The sequence below is a fragment of the Gigantopelta aegis genome, chromosome 2, assembly GCF_016097555.1.
Source record: "Gigantopelta aegis isolate Gae_Host chromosome 2, Gae_host_genome, whole genome shotgun sequence".
In the NCBI taxonomy this organism is placed as follows: domain Eukaryota; kingdom Metazoa; phylum Mollusca; class Gastropoda; order Neomphalida; family Peltospiridae; genus Gigantopelta; species Gigantopelta aegis.
In genome coordinates this window covers 29020444-29039620 of record NC_054700.1, presented here as the reverse complement: position 1 = coordinate 29039620, position 19177 = coordinate 29020444, and the positions used below count along the sequence as shown (strand labels likewise).

The 19177-nt window shown below is 42.1% G+C and overlaps 1 protein-coding gene across 3 annotated transcripts in view; it reads left to right on the top strand.

The window, feature by feature from the left end:
* Positions 1-19177, top strand: part of LOC121383527 (high affinity cAMP-specific and IBMX-insensitive 3',5'-cyclic phosphodiesterase 8B-like) — a 143522-nt gene that overhangs the window by 43835 nt on the left and 80510 nt on the right. Inside the window, exon 1 of one of the 3 annotated variants that reach the window (XM_041513616.1) lies at positions 327-425. The exons of 1 other annotated variant lie outside the window; for it this stretch is intronic. In XM_041513616.1, coding sequence (XP_041369550.1) covers positions 420-425 — 6 coding nt within the window. In that variant the 5' untranslated portion in view covers positions 327-419. Of the gene's footprint in view, positions 1-326; positions 426-3827; positions 4204-19177 lie in introns of those variants that run through there. One more of the 3 variants, XM_041513623.1, reaches the window with a different exon arrangement.

Here is a 19177-nt window from a genome sequence, read left to right as displayed (position 1 = left end):
AACCGCACATCAGGCGAGCGCTTTACCACTGGGCTACGTCTCGCCCCTATTTAAAAAAAAAAAGAGGAGAGATTTGCTTGGAAAAGGGGGTCGACCCCCGAATCCCCCACACCGCAAACTTCTTCACAGGCGCCTGACTTTTGCATGGGGTCTACTACTGAATTGAGCGGTTTCCCGTCGTGGATCGCCACCCGACTAAATCTATCTACGGTAAGAGATGAATAATACTTATTGAATCATGACCGACCAACACCCCTACTCTCGCACGTAATGGACTCGCCAAATTGTTAAGTGGAATTTGCTATCATAGATTGAGGGTGTGTGTGCCCGGTTATGTGATAGTTTTAATCAGCTGGCATGCGGTGTGTACGTTCCCAACACAGGCGTGACGTAACGCGGACACCTAGTTACCAGATAATATGCAGGTATGTTTACTTCGGGGTTACCCCTCACTTATCTTGTGTAAAATCAGTTCTTTAAAGTCCATACTAGTTACAGCGGCCAGTTGTCTCATCAGCTATTTATTTCTTAGTAGGAAGAACGGAAGTCGTATCGAGATAGATCAAGGATGTTATATAGACCCATATACTACCTGACGTGTTTGCAATACAAATACTAGTAATAAAAATACCGTAATCTAGTCGTTAAAGGATCGTTACTGAAATCTATGGGAAAGATTTGTTTTCAGTTAATGTATACATTTGTGTATACTTACGATAAGGGTAAATGCTAATTAAGGCAATTTGGAAATAATATAATTACACGAGGTGCTCGTTTCGCAGGATCAAACCACCTCGGTGGATCCATTCAACTGATTTGGGTTTTTTTCGCGTTCCAACCAGTGCACCACAACTGGTCAAAGGCCGTGGTATGTGAATTCCTGTCTGTGGAAAAGTGAATAGAAAAAAAACGTAGCTCAGTGGTAAAGTTCTCGCTTGATGCGCGGTCGGTTTAAGCTCGATCCTCGTCAGTGGGTCCATTTGGGATTTTTCTCGTTCCAGCCAGTGTACCACGACTGGTATATCAAAGGCTGTAGTATGTGCTATCCTGTCTGTGGGATGGTGGGATGGTGCATATAAAACATCCCTTGCTACTAATGGGAAAATATAGCAGGTTTCCTCTCTATGACTGTGTCAAAATGACCATATGTTTGACATCCAATAACCGATGATTAACAAATCAATGTGTTCCAGTGGTGTCGTTAAACAAAACATTTTTTTCTCTCCAATACTCGATGCTTATTTAATCAAGGTGCTCCATTGGTGTCGTTAAACAAAACAAAACAAAACAACGTAATCCATAATGACCGGCCTCGGTGGCGTCGTGGTTAGGCCATCGGTCTACAGGCTGGTAGGTACTGGGTTCGGATCCCAGTCGAGGCATGGGATTTTTAACCCAGATACTGACTCCAAACCCTGAGTGAGTGCTCCGCAAGGCTCCGCAAGGCTCAATGGGTAGGTGTAAACCCCTTGCACCGACCAGCGATCCATAACTGGTTCAACAAAGGCCATGGTTTGTGCTATCCTGCCTGTGGGAAGCGCAAATAAAAGATCCCTTGCTGCTAATCGGAAGAGTAGCCCATGTAGTGGCGACAGCGGGTTTCCTCTCAAAATCTGTGTGGTCCTTAACCATATGTCTGACGCCATATAACCGTAAATAAAATGTGTTGAGTGCGTCGTTAAATAAAACATTTTTTTAATTTATTTTTTTATTCCATTTGGTAGCCATGCTCAGACTTCCAGTCCAGGAGCCAAATTCACAAAGGTTTAAATTAGGTTCTGTTAGACAACAAAGCATCCTCTTTGCAAGTCTTTTAGCATTGATTGCACTGCGAGGTCGCAACGTTGCGATAGTTTAGTGAATTAGGCCCCTGCTGTCACCAGGAAGTCTGCTGTCTGTCGAAGTGAGTCCTAATGATTTCACTCAATATTCCAATATCGTTGTTTCAGTATCTAGCATTGGTATATAATAATAATAAGCGAATTATGCGTCTACCGTACTTATATGTATCAACTTGTCTCCTGCCCAACACCCCTTCTCACTGCAAAAAGAAGAAGAAGAAAATCTCTACTGTTCGGAAATTGCGGAATTTTCTACCCGTAAGCTGTCCGTAGAGTGATCGGATACATAGACAGGGCTCAAACCTAACGGCGGCACCGACGGCAATTGAAGTATAGATATTGTAAGCGGTAAGGTATTCAACAGGTGTGAATCTAGAACTCTGGGAAACGATAAAGCTGTGAATCAAAACAATACATTTCATTACTTGTTTCCTATTATGCAGGTTTTCATGATAAATAAAACAACCGGTTATTGTCTTAAGATATCGACACTTAATTAATATGTACGAGAAAACAAAACAAAGAACGGTTAAGTTATGTTATCGAATGACTGTGCAAACGAGTACGATATACAATTTATGTCATGTAGTTCAACAGCAATAAAGTGTATTGCACTTATTTTGGCAGCTTATCTTCGAATTAGACCCAATTACGTAACACTGAACCTTGTCTAAGTAACTGGAATAAGGTTTTAAAAAACAAAAAACAACAACAACAACAAACAACAATAACAACAAAGAAACCCCAACATGAGAAATAAATAAACAAACAAACAAATAAAACAACAAAAAAAGAGAGAAAGAAAACAACACGATAAACAAGTACAGAAGGTAGGTAGACTGAAACATCTTTAAAAACACCGTGTTCATAAATCCTGCAGGTTGCACCTTGCGTATTTAAGTATTTTGAATATATTTTCAATTCACTTATTTCTTTCGCTTTGTTTTGCTGCTGGTGGGAGGGGGAGGGTTGACGATGTAGGTCGGTGGGAGGTGGAGGGGTTGATGGTATGGGTCGGTGGGAGGGGGTGATGGTGTAGGTCAGTGCCAGTGTTAGTCAATGCGATGCCATGGAATTGGACTGGGGTTTCTTCCTGTCCCAACTAGTGCCCGACGGGTTCTCTGCCCCCCCCCCCCCCATCCCCCACCTCTCTCTCTCTCTATCTCTCTCTCTCTCTCTCTCTCTCTCTCTCTCTCTCTCTCTCTCTCTCTCTCTCTCTCTCTGGGTCTCCATATCTTTCTCTCTGTCTGTCTGTCTGTCTCTCACCCCGCCCTCTCTCTCCCTCCTCCCCTCCTCCCCTCCCTACCCCTCTGTCTCTGTCTCTCCCCCTCTTTCTCTCTCTCTCTCTCTCTCTCTCTCTCTCTCTCTCTCTCTCTCTCTCTCTCTCTCTCTCTCTCTCTCTCTCTCTCTCTCTCAATAACACCAAATAGCCAAGTGACGTTAAACATGTTCCTCTCTTGTTTTCAGCAATAAAATTATTCGTCGACAGCGAAAACACGAAAAGTTAATTTTCTTTAACACCACTAGAGCACATTTATTTATTAATCATCGGCTATTGATGTCAAACATTTTGTAATTCTGACGAGTTTTGTTTCAACAGAATCCTGCTTCATTTTCCCGTTAGCAGCGTAGAAGGAATCGTTTATAAGCTCGTCCCCCACAAACAGGACAGCACGTGCTCCTAACGTTAGATGTATAATTAGAGGTGTTAAGAGACGATAGTTCTTGTCAAATAGTTGGCGAGCGCTTGGCTTCCTGTACACGACACAAATGTCCGACGCCATATATTGCCGTAAATACAAATGTTGAGAGCGACGTTAAACAAAAGATCCATTTCTTTCTTTCTGCGCCTGCCTGTGTGTATGTAAATGTGTTAAGCGTGTAGCCAACAGATCACATATCGATATTCAACCTGCTTCTTTGAAATCGATATTCGAACTCGCGGACTCAACGGCAACGGGTTTAAATAGATGTTGTTGTTGTTGTCAGCTGTGTGTCGCGACTTGTCGTTGCTAATGCGATCAGCACACGAGTATATATCCCTACGTCTATGTAAACACAAATTACCATCCGCTATCTTTGTAGGTCGCTCTACGAAGGTGGCAGGGAAGGCGATACACCACTGATAAATCAACGTCTTTGTTTATCAATGGCTTTAACACATGTCTCAATGAACGACACAGCGCGCTAACATATTTGTAACTTGAGCAATAGTAATACACAAAAGCGAGCTGGCTTATTTAACACAAACATTTGTGCGAACTGTCGGTGGTTGGAAAATTTCGTGAGATTAAAAACAACATGTCGGGAATTCGTAGTTTTGAGAGAGGAAACACGCACAGCGAAGGAGGATTGTAACATGGTGAGTGTGTCGTGTCATCTTGCGTTCAAATTTTATGATTTTATTGTGTTCACGTTTTAACACAGGTAGGTAGGCCTAGGTCTCAGTCGGCGTAGGTACATGCGCAGACGACAGGTGTTGAACCCGATACTGCGTAGGAATTGCATCTATCTGGGCTATAAACTAGATCATTTCACTTGTTTCATATCATGTACGTCCCAGTTAACCTGACGAACCTACCTGTCAGATTTGTAGGTCATATGAAAATAAATTGTAAAATACACGTGCGGTATCTAGCTTACAGAACGTGAAATGGTCAGAACCTTTGTGATATGTAGGTTAGGCACCAATTTTTGAGCAAATGCCAATGAAAAAGTACCTCGCTAAAACAACATTGCAATTACAACGTTGATTCGTTTTCTGTCTTCACCGTCGCTCTGTCCGTCTGTCTGGCTATATTTTTATTTTGTCTGTATCTCTGTCTCTCTGTATTGCCTCTGTGTTTCTGTCTCTTTCTTCTACCTCTTGTTCTGTGTTTCTGTCTTGTCTGCTTGTTTTTTCTCTCTCACTCACACACATATCTACACATTTTCTCTTACTCTCTCTCATACTGTCACACTCTCTCTCTCTCTCTCTCTCTCTCTCTCTCTCTCTCTCTCTCTCTCTCTCTCTCTCTCTCTCTCTCTCTCTCTCTCTCTCTCTCTCTCTCTCTCTCTGTGCCTCTGTTGTGAGACCCTAACCTTCAAATGATGACACCAGTGCTTCTATTTCTCAGATTTATACCACACCAACTTGCTCTACCCTTAGTTTTGCCATGTCTGTCTTAATACATATTTTATATTTTAATTTAGTTGCCCTGTTAACAATTCCTTTGAGATATTGCTCTTGAGCAAAGGGGTGGACGTTACTAAAAGGGTCGCTACACAGAAATACTTCCACGAAAACTTCATATACAGGATGTACATATTAACTGGATGTCCATTTGAGCTTCTGTTGCAACAAGAACTTTCAAAAGGAATATTTGTATTTGTAACGTTACAAAAAAACCCTGTTATATGAGACCCTAACGCTCAAAAGAGTTCAGTATTATTAACATATATGAATTGGCTAATGTATTGAATCCCCACCTGCCACGTTTTGGTACACCAATTGCCGTGATTAATATTTTACGATGCTTTTTTTTTTGCGTAGTCACCCCTAGCAGTTGGATCGAAATATAGCTGCCGCGGAAATGGGGGTAGAGTAACAAAGTTGGTAGTTACACACAGAAAGCTGTAAGCTGTAAGTCCTGCAATGCTGTCATACATTTTTGCATCCCTAGGGATGTAGGCCTTGAAAAAAATCACTACGAGAAATCGTCCCCCCACCCACCCACCCTCTCAGGTGGTACCCATTGCCCAAATTTTTGGTCCTGGCTTATGGACTAACTGTGTGTGCATACGTCAGGTCAGGTCAGAGTGTTTAACGTGCACATTCAGAACAAGCTGTTGTAGCTCACGCCTGTCCTGGGCACAGGCTCCTCCGTCCAGGACAGGAAAGCGGTGGGGTGGGGTGGTTTGGAGGGGAGACCAGCAGTCCGACAGTAGCCGGTAACAGGTAGAGGGTGATATGGTGCTATGGAATTTGGAATGTCCCGTAGGATTAAGCCAAAGAGAATGGGCGCGCATTTTTGATGAAGGAATTTAGGCGCAATTTTGAACGGTCAGCCGAAAGATAAAGATAGTGAGCTACGTATAGTTTTAGACAGTAGTAAGCCAAGAGTAGCTCGTGTGCATGCGTGCGTATAAATCACTATTTATACTGCAAAAGCATAATGACTAAGTAAAGATCTGTCTCGTGTCTCGGTCAGTTTTACGAATATCGCTTGCCCTGACGACACTGACGATAACTATACATTCCAATGAGGTTGAGTTAGTGAATGCTGACCATGACCCTTTACTAGGTAAACAAATAATGCAATGACTAACAAGAAGAGGCTTTTAATGATGTATAACCTTAATAATGACTATATTTAGTGTCACGTGTCATATTATTTTAATAAAAGTTCAATGGTTCTTGATGTATAATTAAAAATATATATGAACCCAATCTGTAATGTCCGTACCTCTTTTATCGTCTGCTCAGCGAATCATCTCTATTTTACGGTCTGCTAGAATGAAACATCATTTTATTTACACAACATAACCGACCTTGGGACAAATAGCGCATATTTACATTTTCTACCGAATGTTTTGACCTGAAACCCAAACAAATGTACATTGTCATTACAACGGAAAACAAATGAACACGTATGATGTACATTGCCACCGAAAACGCATTAACAGTAAGATGTGTACGTCGCCACCGCACCCCAAACACATGAACACGTGGGATATACATCGCCACCGCACCCCAAACACATGAACACGTGGGATATACATCTCCACCGCACCCCAAACACATGAACACGTATGATATACATCGCCACCGTAAACGCATTAACAGTAGGATGTGTACGTCGCCACCGCATCCCAAACACATGAACACGTGGCATATAAATCTCCACCGCACCCCTAACACATGAACACGTAAGATATACATCGCCACCGCACCCCTAACACATGAACACGTGGGATATACATCGCCACCGCACCCCTAACACATGAACACGTTGGATGTACATCGCCACCGCACACCAAACACATGAACACGTAGGATGTACATCGCCACCGCACACCAAACACACGAACACGTAGGATGTACATCGCCACCGCACCCGTAACACACGAACACGTAGGATGTACATCGCCACCGCACCCCTAACACACGAACACGTAGGATGTACATCGCCACCGCACACCAAACACACGAACACATAGGATGTACATCGCCACCGCACACCAAACACACGAACACGTAGGATGTACATCGCCACCGCACCCTAACACATGAACACGTTGGATGTACATCGCCACCACACCCCAAACAGATGAACACGTATGATGTACATCGGCACCGCACCCCAAACAGAAACACGTAGGATATACATCGCCACCGCACACCAAACACGAACACGTTGGATGTACATCGCCACCGCACCCCAAACACATGAACACGTAGAATGTACATCGCCACCGCACCCCAAACACATGAATACGTTGGATGTACATCGCCACCACACCACAAACACATGAACACGTAGAATGTACATCGGCACCGCACCCCAAACACATGAACACGTAGGATGTACATCGCTACCGCACACCAAACACATGAACACGTTGGATGTACATCGCCACCGCACCCCAAACACATGAACACGTAGGATGTACATCGCCACCACACCCCAAACAGATGAACACGTATGATGTACATCGGCACCGCACCCCAAACAGAAACACGTAGGATATACATCGGCACCGCACCCCAAACACATGGACACGTAGGATGTACATCGGCACCGCACCCCAAACATGAACACGTAGGATGTACATCGCCACTGCACCCTAAACACATGAACACGTAGGATGTACATCTCCACCGCACCCCAAATATGAACACGTAGGATGTACATCGCCACCGCACCCCAGACACATGATCACGTTGGATGTACATCGCCACCGCACCCCAAACAGAAACACGTAGGATGTACATCGCCACCGCACCCCAAACAGAAACACGTAGGATGTACATCGCCACCGCACCCCAAACAGAAACACGTTGGATGTACATCGCCACCGCACCCCAAACAGAAACACGTAGGATGTACATCGCCACTGCACACCAAACACATGAACACGTAGGATGTACATTGCCACCAGTAAATTCAGGGATACTTAACCGAGAGCAATCAACGCGAGCGCTGCCCTGCGTTACGAAATGTGTGCTTAGTGTTCGAATGTTAAATGAGCGTGAAAAGGCGAGAACCAGTCAAATTTTTAATGGATTCTCTCATCAAAATCTATTTATTACACACCGTGTGATATATTTGGTATCACATAACGGTATAACATTAGTGGAATATCGATTTGATGACGTAAGATTAGTCGCCCCACGGCGATGACCCGGTCGCTACAGCCAAACCATCGAATGAAATAAGAACGACGAAAATTGATTGGTCTGTGACGTAAAAGTAAAACTGAAACTGTGACAAATAACATAACTGCAAGCACAAACAACATAAATTTATAAGGTTTAGTTGGAAAAAACCTTTAAATTTGTTTTCACGCTAGTTTTAGAGGATATGTAAACAAATTTTTATAATAACTTCATCTCCTGTCAGATTATTTATCTGATATGTAACTGGTTGTATATACACGTAGCCAAATCGCTTTTGCTCGTTTGATGCGTTTCGAAACAAATCGTTGTGAGATATAATATGGTATATAACAACTTGTCTTATCTTTTCTTTTAATATTTTATTAGGTCTTAAATTGGATCGCATGTGTACATTAGGGATGTTTAGAAACACAGTTCTGTTGTTGCTTCAGCTACCGTGGCAACAAAACAATGTAATGAAACCTTATATTAACTTTTATTTCTTCTATTACCACGTGGATAAAGGCCAGAAGCGTTGTATTTTGATTACAACACATAATTTATCAATTGAAATCATTGCTTTCGTCTGTCGATTTTGACGTCATGTATTATAGTTTCCTTGCCTACCAAATAGCTATATAATCGTGTTGAAGTGTGATAAGTTATTGGTATCTCTCTTCCCCAGAGAACAGAACAGCAACACTCGCTGTATTTCGGCCAACCATTGGCAGACGTGATATTGCGTGACGTCAATAATTAACAACTGAAAGATTCATTCTGTTGTGTAATAAATGTAGTACGATTATACACTATATCAGGTAGGGCGGAACAGGAGGTTGGGTGCTTCTAGCCCCCTCCCCCAAATAGTTCTGAATTAAAAATGTTATTGGTAGTAAATCTTAAGGCAGAGATGAATTGTACTTATACAATACAGGATTTCAGGATATCTAATTTTCGAAATTTTACAGGGGAGCATATATCCGAACCCCCTAGACACTTTGCATAATATAAGACAGTAGTGAAATATATAAAGGCTATTTCATGTTTGGGGGTTTTCAAATACGATTTTTGTGTCAAGACGTGATGTGTGAAAACAATATTTTCACAAATATTTTCACAAAATGCGAAGAAATAAGTGAAAATATGGTTTTCACATATCACGAGTTGACATACAAATTGTATTCGAAAATACACCATGAGATGTTCTATCTCTTATATACATCTTTCCTAGGTTTTGACAATATCTTTCGTCTTTTTGTTAATATCTTTCGCATATCCTGTCGAAAACACGTAACGCCATGGTATACGTGTTCCATTGGAAGTTCTCCAAAAACTGTACCTGACCATGACCTTTGTAAAATAATAAAAATTATCTCTATTTAATTATTAGATTAATAATTATTTTGTAATGCTGCTGTGGAAACGTAGCTGACAAAGCGATCTTCCAAGTTAAACTTTAACTTAAACTCAACAAGAGGACATTGTGTCATCATTATTTAGTTCCGTACTCAATCAGTTTTAGATATTTTATTGTAATTGCACATCATGTCTTAAATTAAAACACAATTATTTTAAAAAATCAAATTCGATCAGATGCACTGGTAATCATCAAACTTGAAAACGATGAAGCAACGCTGACCTCAATAATTAAAACGTAATAATTTACAAGGGAGAGTTTGTTTTTGTTTGACGACACCACTGTAGCATATCGATTAATTAATCATCGGCTATTGGATATCAAACATTTGGTAATTCTGACTCGTTGTCATCAGAGGAAACCCGCGACATTTGTTTTTAATGCAGCAAGGGATCTTTTATATACACTTTTCCCACAGACAACAAAACACATACCACGGCCTTTATCCAGTTGTTGTGCACTGGTTGGAACGAGAAAAACCAATAAGCTTAATGGATCCACCGAGGTGGTTCGATCCTGCGACACAAGCACCTCAAGCGAGCACTCTCGCCCCTTAATTTACAAGGGAGATAAATGAATCATGAATTTGTTCACAAATCTGTAAATATGATTTCTATTTTTTAGTAACTAAAATACAGTGAAAATGTGACTTTCTATAGATCTGTATATATCATAGCTATGTATATAATAAATATATTTATCCTATAACTTACCCATGATATCCATTGCATAAACCCATGTGATAATTTAATGTATTAACCCGTGTAATAATGGTAAGCACATTTAAAGGTATATACAAATTTGCAAGGTCTCCAAGTAATAATGTATTGCTGTCAGTGGGTCATTTGTTTATAGTTACAAGCGTATCGTTTTCATAAGATTTCATTAAAATGCGTGACGTCAAACTAATTTGTGCTAATCGTGATGACGTTGTATTACTGATGGAGCAGGGCCGTAGCTAGAAAAAAATTTTGTGGTGGGGGAGCAACTGAGTAGTTAATAGTCTAAAACTCCTTAAACGGTTAAGAAGAGAGTTTTCTTAAAGTTTCTATAATTTTTTCCGGATTTTTTTCCTTCCCCCGCCCGGTAGCTACGGCCCTGTGGAGGCGACTTTAGTTATATGATTTACTAAATATCGAATGAAAATGTTATTTTAATATATGTATAATATCAGCCTCGTCTAGTTAATCGCCGTATAATCGGTATTTGTCTCGACAGAACCTCTTCAACTCTTCAACTACCGATTAACGTAGACTCGGTTGATATTTTCCATACTAAAAAACCCACTCGTGACGAATCCTCTATCTATCTTATTACAAGTAGCGTATCCAGTGTAATAAAAGTATGTGATATTGTCCAGGGCGCCGTTCCACGAAGACGTCTTAACGCTAAGATTACCTTTAGTGCTTAACTACCTTATGCACTTAAGGCGATCTTAGCACTGAGATCGCTTCGTGGAACGGAGCCCAGATCACATACTTTTAAAATTTGATAACTTTACAAAATAAATGTAAATTAATCATGTAAGCAAACGTACTGCGGCGGCCCTCCAGAATTTACGTCACATTTTATTTATTGACTCTTTCTCGGTCTCTCCTTTTCCCTTTCGTTCTGTCCTCTCTCTCTCTCTCTCTCTCTCTCTCTCTCTCTCTCTCTCTCTCTCTCTCTCTCTCTCTCTCTCTCTGTGTCTCTCTCTCTCTCTCTCTAACCTCTCTCTCTCTCTCTAACCTCTCTCTCTCTCTCTCTCTCTCTCTCCTCTCTCTCTCTCTCTCTCTCTCTCTCTCTCTCTCTCTCTCTCTCTCTCTCTCTCTCTCTCTCTCTCTCTCTCTCTCTCTCTCCTCTCTCTCTCTCTCTCTCTCTCTCTCTCTCTCTCTCTCTCTCTCTCTCTCTCTCTCTCTGTGCCTCTCTTTTACACAGGGGCGGGGCGTAGCCCAGTGGTAAAGCGCTCGCTTGATGCGCGGTCGGCTTAGGATCGATCCCCGTCGGTGGCCCCATTGGGCTATTTCTCGTTCCAGCCAGTACTCCACAACTGGTGTAACAAAGGCCGTGGTATGTACTATCCTGACTGTGGGATGATGCATATAAAAGATCCCTTGCTGCTAATCGGAAAGAGTAGCCCATGAAGTCGCGACACCGCGTTTCCTCTCTCTATATCTGTGTGGTCCTTAACCATATGTCTGACGCCATGTAACCGTAAATAAAATGTGTTGAGTGCGTCATTAAATAAAACATTTCCTTCCTCTTCTACACGTGTCTTCTGTTTGGTGGGGTTAACCAACGTAACTATTAATAGTCACGCTCCTGATTATGGACGCTATTCCACATACCTACCCTGCTTGAATGTTACCGTCACAAACAAGTATGTTTTATTGTAACCTAATCCAAATTAGTTTTGTTGTTGTTCTTTATTTCTCTATTCTGTCAGTGTCCATCCACTATTCGACGCGATCCAGCTTTAGCTACAATCATGACTTTAAAATCCAATTTTCTCTTTTATTTGTTGGTGTATTAATGCAAAACAACAAGGAGGTTATTGAACGCGAAGGTATTGTTTGTCTCGTGGCGTTTTTTCTGAACATATCATTTTGTCCATTTACGTTCATGTCTACGTTTGATTACCATATGTATAGAACATATTAATAACGCATTTGCAGTGTCCTAGACAGCCTGTCATAAAAGCCCCGTATGCACTCCTGTCCCTAATCCTTAACGTGATTAGAAGCTATTGGAAGTAATGGTTTGAACTCTTCATTACAATATCAATTGATCGCCATTATTATGAGAAATCGGTGTAAGTGCCATCTTAGTGTTTCGTTCTGTCAAAACAAATCTTCCTTTAAGAAACACCTTGCCACTGGCTCAACATGTTATTATCACAATAATGGAAGAGAAAATATAAGCTTAAAAGGATTAGATAGGTACGGAGTGCTTTAAAATCTAATTTGTATCGGACTGTTCTGACTAGAGATTCATCGTATAGAGAATGATATTCTATGGATGTTTTTTTTCCTATGAATGCAGTATACATGAACAGCAAACGCATATTCTATTGGTTCATTGTAAGTTTTTCAGTTAATCGTGAAATGTAAAATCAAAATGAGGTCAAAAAATAATGAACCTAGTTTGCATACACACAATACTGAAACTTATTTATAACAAGGTTACTTTAGATAATATCGGGGTCGCATAGTCCAAATGACCTACTAAATGGCTCAAGAAACATTTGTATGCGACTTAGGTAATCAACCGTATGGGACATTCAATGACTTATAACGCTCTCTAAGTACGAAACGGAACTAGATGATCTGTTTTAAATATTTAAATATTAACACTGATTTAGAGACTGCGGCTTTCAGAGGCGGTTGTAGGGGGACCTTTTGAGACCGTTATAATTTTATTATATATTAATGAAGGGTGAGAGGGCGATCCTCTCCAAACCTCTCCCAAAGTTTCCTTGGCATTCCGCTTCATGTCATTGGGGCCCCCTAAATGGATTTTCTGGATCCGCCACTGGCTTTAAATCCGATGATGTGCCCAACGCGTAACGAAAACTTATGCCTGGTGACAGACAATCACGTGAGCGGAGACAGACAGTCACGTGAGCGGTGACAGACTTTAGGCAAAGCAAACCTTACGCATAGCGCTTAAGGTTGCATGGTAGTATCAAAGAAGAGAGTTCCGTGTCAAAGTTCGAGGTGCAGGTCAGGTCAGGTTGTAGGGTTTTACGTGCACATTTAGAGCAAGCTGTTGTAGCGGACGCCTGTCATAGGCGCAGGTGTTGGCCTTGGCGGGCTCCTCCGTGCGGGTCAGGAAAAGGGTTGGGGTGGGTGGGAGAGGTGTAAAGAACAGGTCGCTTTTATAGGTTGCATGGCACAAGATATTTACGAAGTACAAACAGCTGCGGCTATGATTGATAGTAATATGTGACATTGATTATTTGTGCAAATACTATTATTCATTGGCAATAAATAAATACACTTTTGGATGGATGGATGGAATTGTTTAACGTGCACATTCAGAGCAATATGTTGTAGCGCACGCCTGTCCTAGGCACAGGTGCCGGTCTCGGCCGGCTCATCCGTCCAGGACAGGAAAGGTGTTGGTGAGTAGGAGGGCGGGTCGCCTGCACTGCCAGGAGCAAGGGAGCACCAGCAGTCCGACCGGGGCCGGTAACAGGCGGAGGGTGCTATGGAATTTGGAATGTCCCGTAGGATTAAGCCAAAAAGAATGAGTGCGCATTTTTAATGAAGGAATTTAGGAGCAATTTTGAACGGTCGATCTAAATGGAAAGGTAGGGAGCTACGTATGGGTTTGGAATTTAGTAGGCCGAGAGTAGCTCGTTAATTGGACTTATCTGGTGCTGACATGTCTCCCTAGGTTGCCAATAGGAGCCCTTAAAAGGGCCTGAACTGTTCAGCTCAATACACTTTTATTTGTTATACAGTTGTTATACACCAGTGGTTGAAACTAGTGCAGGATACCCCCAAAAATGGAACTGCAATTTAAAAAGTAAATAAAATGTCGGTTGCTAATAAAAAGATTAAATCCCTTAATTATTATTTGATCTCCCCCCCCCCCCCCCCCATTGTCTTGCAGGTAGATTAAACGTGATTGTCTGCAGGTAGGTGCCACACTTTTTATTTATTGGTGTACTGCGTTAACTGGGAATTGTGGTTGATACGCTGTAGTAACCATATACGTCAGTTTTTACTAGTAAACGACTGTAACAGCTTATCGGCATAAACAATTTGATTTGGTTCAATGGAACAGGCTGGTAACTATACGCCAAAAAGGTAGTAATCCATAACCATGCAAAGTGAGTGTCCGACGTCGACCAGTTTAAACGGTTCGATGGTTTGTGATACAGTTGGGAAGCGCAAGAGGAAATGTTACTATTGAAGAGTGGCCTATGCCCGAGCGGGTTTCCTCTGACTGTAAGAGAGTCCTAGACGGACAATGTGCTCTTGTCGAATAAAAACACGCTCTCATTACAGTCAGAGACCAGCCTATGTCTTTTTTTGGCAATTCCTGACTACCAAACGGTAGGCAACGAGTCCCGCTCTAATACCACAAACAATCCTATGTTTGACGTCAAATACCTTTACATCAATCATTTTCGAGTTAAGTGATACAAAAAAATCCACATATTAATCACTAATACACATACTACAGAAAGAAACCCCGACAGCACCCACATTCAGCTACGCTTCGTGACACTCCGTTGCAACAATTACAAAGCTCGGCGATCTATTTCGAGACTGGGCGATTCCGCCTTGTGCAGCAGTTACAGGGGTCGTCTCATAAGAGGAGGCAGTACGTAGCACATACTTTTGCCGTATCCTGTCGATAACACCCCAAATGTATCCTTCAAATTCAAAAATGGAATCAATAATGTGTAATTGTTTTGGTTTAATGACGTAATGAAATCCAAATTCATCCAAAACGGCATTAGCCAACTCTTCCATGTTGTAACTTCGCTTGATATGAGACGGCCCCTGTAACTGCTGCACAAGGCGGAATCGCCCAGTGCGCGATCACGTGGTCTACGTCTCGAAATAGATCGCCGAGCTTTGCAATTGTTGCGACGGAGTGTCACGAAGCGTAGCTGAATGTGGGTGCTGTCGGGTTTCTTTCTGTAGTATGTGTATTAGTGATTAATATGTGGATTTTTTTGTATCACTTAACTCGAAAATGATTGATGTAAAGGTATTTGACGTCAAACATAGGATTGTTGTGGTATTAGAGCGGGACTCGTTGCCTACCGTTTGGTAGTCAGGAATTGCCAAAAAAAGACATAGGTTGGTCTCTGACTGTAATGAGAGCGTGTTTATGTCCAAATGTCCGTCTAGCTCTCTTACAGTCAGAGTACTCGGGCTAGCGTTGGCCATGGAACGAAAGAACATTAGTTATTTTGCTTGATGAAGTAAATAATGCTTGAAAGTGGTTAATGTGACAGGAACGGATCACAGATAAAATATAATATGTTGATAACCTTTGTTTAGCATAAGGTGTATTATTTATGAGCAAAAAATAAAATAAAAAACTGGATATTGTTTTAAAACATGACGGCCATCTTCGAAAAGTATGAAAACAAGATGACTAATTATTAATATTGGTATCTATTTATCATTGATCGTGAAAAATGTTTACAGTAATATTTACTTGTGTTGCCATTGGCTTTGGCAGTTTTCAACAGTTCTTTTGTTTTCTCTCACAGTCCTTGTACCAGCGATATACGACGTCGAAAACACATAGGTATTTATATATCTCCAATAGCAACCGTTCCTCCATCGAAACGACGACAAAAGTGATCACTACATATATCAAACGTCGTCGTAAAAACACAGAGGGATTGATTAATTGCTCCCCAAGCTTGGATTATGGGGAGCCATTTAAGATGTTAGCACATTGATACTATATAAATTTGCATGCTAAGGGGATTCTTCTTGAATTAGTCTCAGAGGAGCGATGCAAAGCGAGAGTAATTCGGCTGTGGTACAGCGCAGTGTATCCTATATGTAAATCATTCTCCAATGTAGGTCATTTCAAAGCTGTGCTAATTGTTATAGGTTGTTATGCACATGCAGAGTCAGCGAGGTGTGGCGTAGAGTGTAAAAATAACTCTGAACGTGATCAAAACGTGCACCCTAACCTGCCCTAAGTTCAGCCAGCAAACGTTTCGCTACCGTTCGCGAACTATTCGATTGGTTCTCGACGTGGCCTTTTGGTTTACCGTAGAGCGCATAAAAAATGAATAACTGGAAAATACTGGAATAAATAGAAACTATTTAAACAGGTGGCAACCCCCCCCCCCCCCCCCCAAAAAAAAAAAAAGAAGAAAAGAAACAAACCCCATAAAAAGCCCCACCCAAAGTTAATTTAAATAAAACAGAAAGGAACCTGAATTTCGTTTTATTTACATTATAATTTAATTTCCATGTGTACCACAGGACTTAGATTTTAACTTTACAGGAATGCAAGCTCGGTCAGGATTTGGCAATCCATCCAGTCAGACCAGCATTCCCAGGGAATGTAAGTCCTGTGACCTGCATTGCTAGATATGCTAGACCTAGGGCTTGTATCCCTAGGACAGAAAGTCCGGAGAGCCTACTATGCCAAGGGACATGTGTTCCCTTTACACCGGCATTAGGTAAGGTTCATACTTTACCGCCGACTCTGGTGGTGAGAAGTCCACTCGCGCAGTCATGTCTTTGTTCACACCCAATCTACGTTGTTCAGTAAATCTGTGACGCGTGGTAGTTCACAGTTCATATTTGGTTCATATTTGGTGCACATTTCGATTTGCCAAAAGCTATTCTGCTGACCTAAATTTCACTTCAGCATGAGGTCAGTGACCGAAGTGTGAATTGTCCTTTACAATTCAGGCGAACGTTTGTGGCGTTGAAGAACGCTCGCTAGACTGGACTTAGCGCTCAGTAATGTGACATGAATGTGACAGGGCGGGAAAAACCATATCGTCCATGGGGTCTCGCGACAAAACATCGGTATTGAATACAGCTCGAGTTTACGTTGTTTAATGGCGTGTTGGCGCGAAACATAATTTGTTCTCGTCGGTATTTGACAGTCACGGAGTTGAAGTACATTCTCTCGTGTTGCGCGGGTCAAATCGTACTGAAGACATTTCCAATCAGCGAGAATATTTCCTGGGGTAAACTGAACAGCCGATAGAGGAAATCGATCAACGTGCTAGACATTAGTGAGTCGCAACAATGTGTTTCCGACCTATACTTGTTAGCAAGCCAATTGCCTCGAGCCTCGAGCGCTCGGCTCGTTTATGAATAATTATAGCTCGGCGGTCATCCTGATTGCATATTTCAGTCCGTCCGTACGTACGGCCGTCCATCAATCAAATGGCACACGGCCTCGTCGACTGCCGGCCAATTAGGCAGTACAGTTTGGAGGTAATTGTCAACGTACTCCTATTAGCGGTGTTCCTTGATATACAAAGAAGGAACGTCCACTGTGTTCTTATGTCAGTCTCATTTGTGGCGTCTCTGGAGGCTGTCTTGTCTCTCTTGTCCATCATTACCCCTATTCACCCAGTGAATTGGGGGGGGGGGGGGGGTCGTGATGGAGGGAGAGAATTCGGAATGCAGCTCATTTATAGAATGCTCAATCAAGGAGCGATGTGTCCCGTTCTCTTTTCATTTAATTTCATTTCAACTTATTTTCGTGCTTATATCCAATTAAGGTTCAAGCACGTTGTCCTGGGAACACACACCTCAGCTATCTAGGCTATCTGTCCAGGACAGTGTGTTAGTTGTTAGTCGCTTAGTGGTTAGTGAGAAAGAAGAGGGTGTAGTGGCCTTACACCTACCTATTGAGCCCTTGAGAACTCCGTCTGGGTTGGAGCCGGTACCGGGCTGCGAACTCTGTACCTACCAGCCTGTAGTCCGATGGCTTAACCACGACGCCATCGTCTAGCAGATTTATATACCACTCGTCGTTTGTATACCCATTGCAGTGGCGTAGGAAGGTGCCAATAAGTGTGTGTGTGTGTGGGGGGGGGGGGGGGGGCACACTTTTATATTTACACACTTTTACACTATTAGAAAGCAAATATAAAGCAAAATATCTGAAACGTGCCCCCCCCCCCCCTTCCTACGCAGTGCATTGGATATTTGTCTATCGCAGCCAGTGACCCACGACTGGTATATGATTGAACGACCACGGTATTCTTTGGGATTGAGATCTGATGACACTACTGGCCAGTGCACGGTGATACAACCACGTGGTTTTCATTTAGATAGTTGAAATGGCCTCAGATCACAGTTATCGTCCCATCCGGAAATATATCCGCGCAAGTAGTCTGCTGTTTGACTGATTATTTCATAACAGACATCTTTGGAGTGGCAACTATTAGACTGAAGTTGACAGGGGAGAGCATATAGTTTGCAAACGTGTAACTTGTTGACATTGAAGACCTTTTTTGTGGGAATTCGGGCCCATGCAAAAGTAGTGCTTTTGTGTGTAAAATGGTTGTACTGCAGCTTGGTTTAGTTAGTTTGTTTGTTTGTTTGTTTGTTTAAACCAATATCCTGTGCGAAAGAGCTGGACAACAGGGGTTTTCATTCTCACGGTGTGTTGCCCTCAGGCAGGCAAAGGTGCATGCAAAAATCCATAAGCCTACTGACATTAATAAAAGTTATATAGCCATTAAGGCTATATAGAAACTGCGTAAATAATTGTGGTCTGTGGCCAAATGCCATATAAGGATGTTCTGACAAAGTTATGCCCGGATGTTGTATACTCTCAATCTGTTTCCAACCGTTTGTGCAGTGATGTACAACTAACAGGTAATAACGGTGGATGGCTGAAACCGGTTTCGGGGGTTTGTGGTCCGAGTCTACGCAAATGACATAGCTTTAGCCCTATCATTACGAGAACGGTTTTTAGTGGATCCCGTGACGCTCAGTCTGTGTGTACATGTAGTCGATCGTGTCTCACTAAAACGTCTGGCAACGTGACTCGTAAATGACCCCCCCCGCCACCCCTCTCTCTCTCTCTCTCTCTCTCTCTTCTCTTCTGTGGGATCCTGGT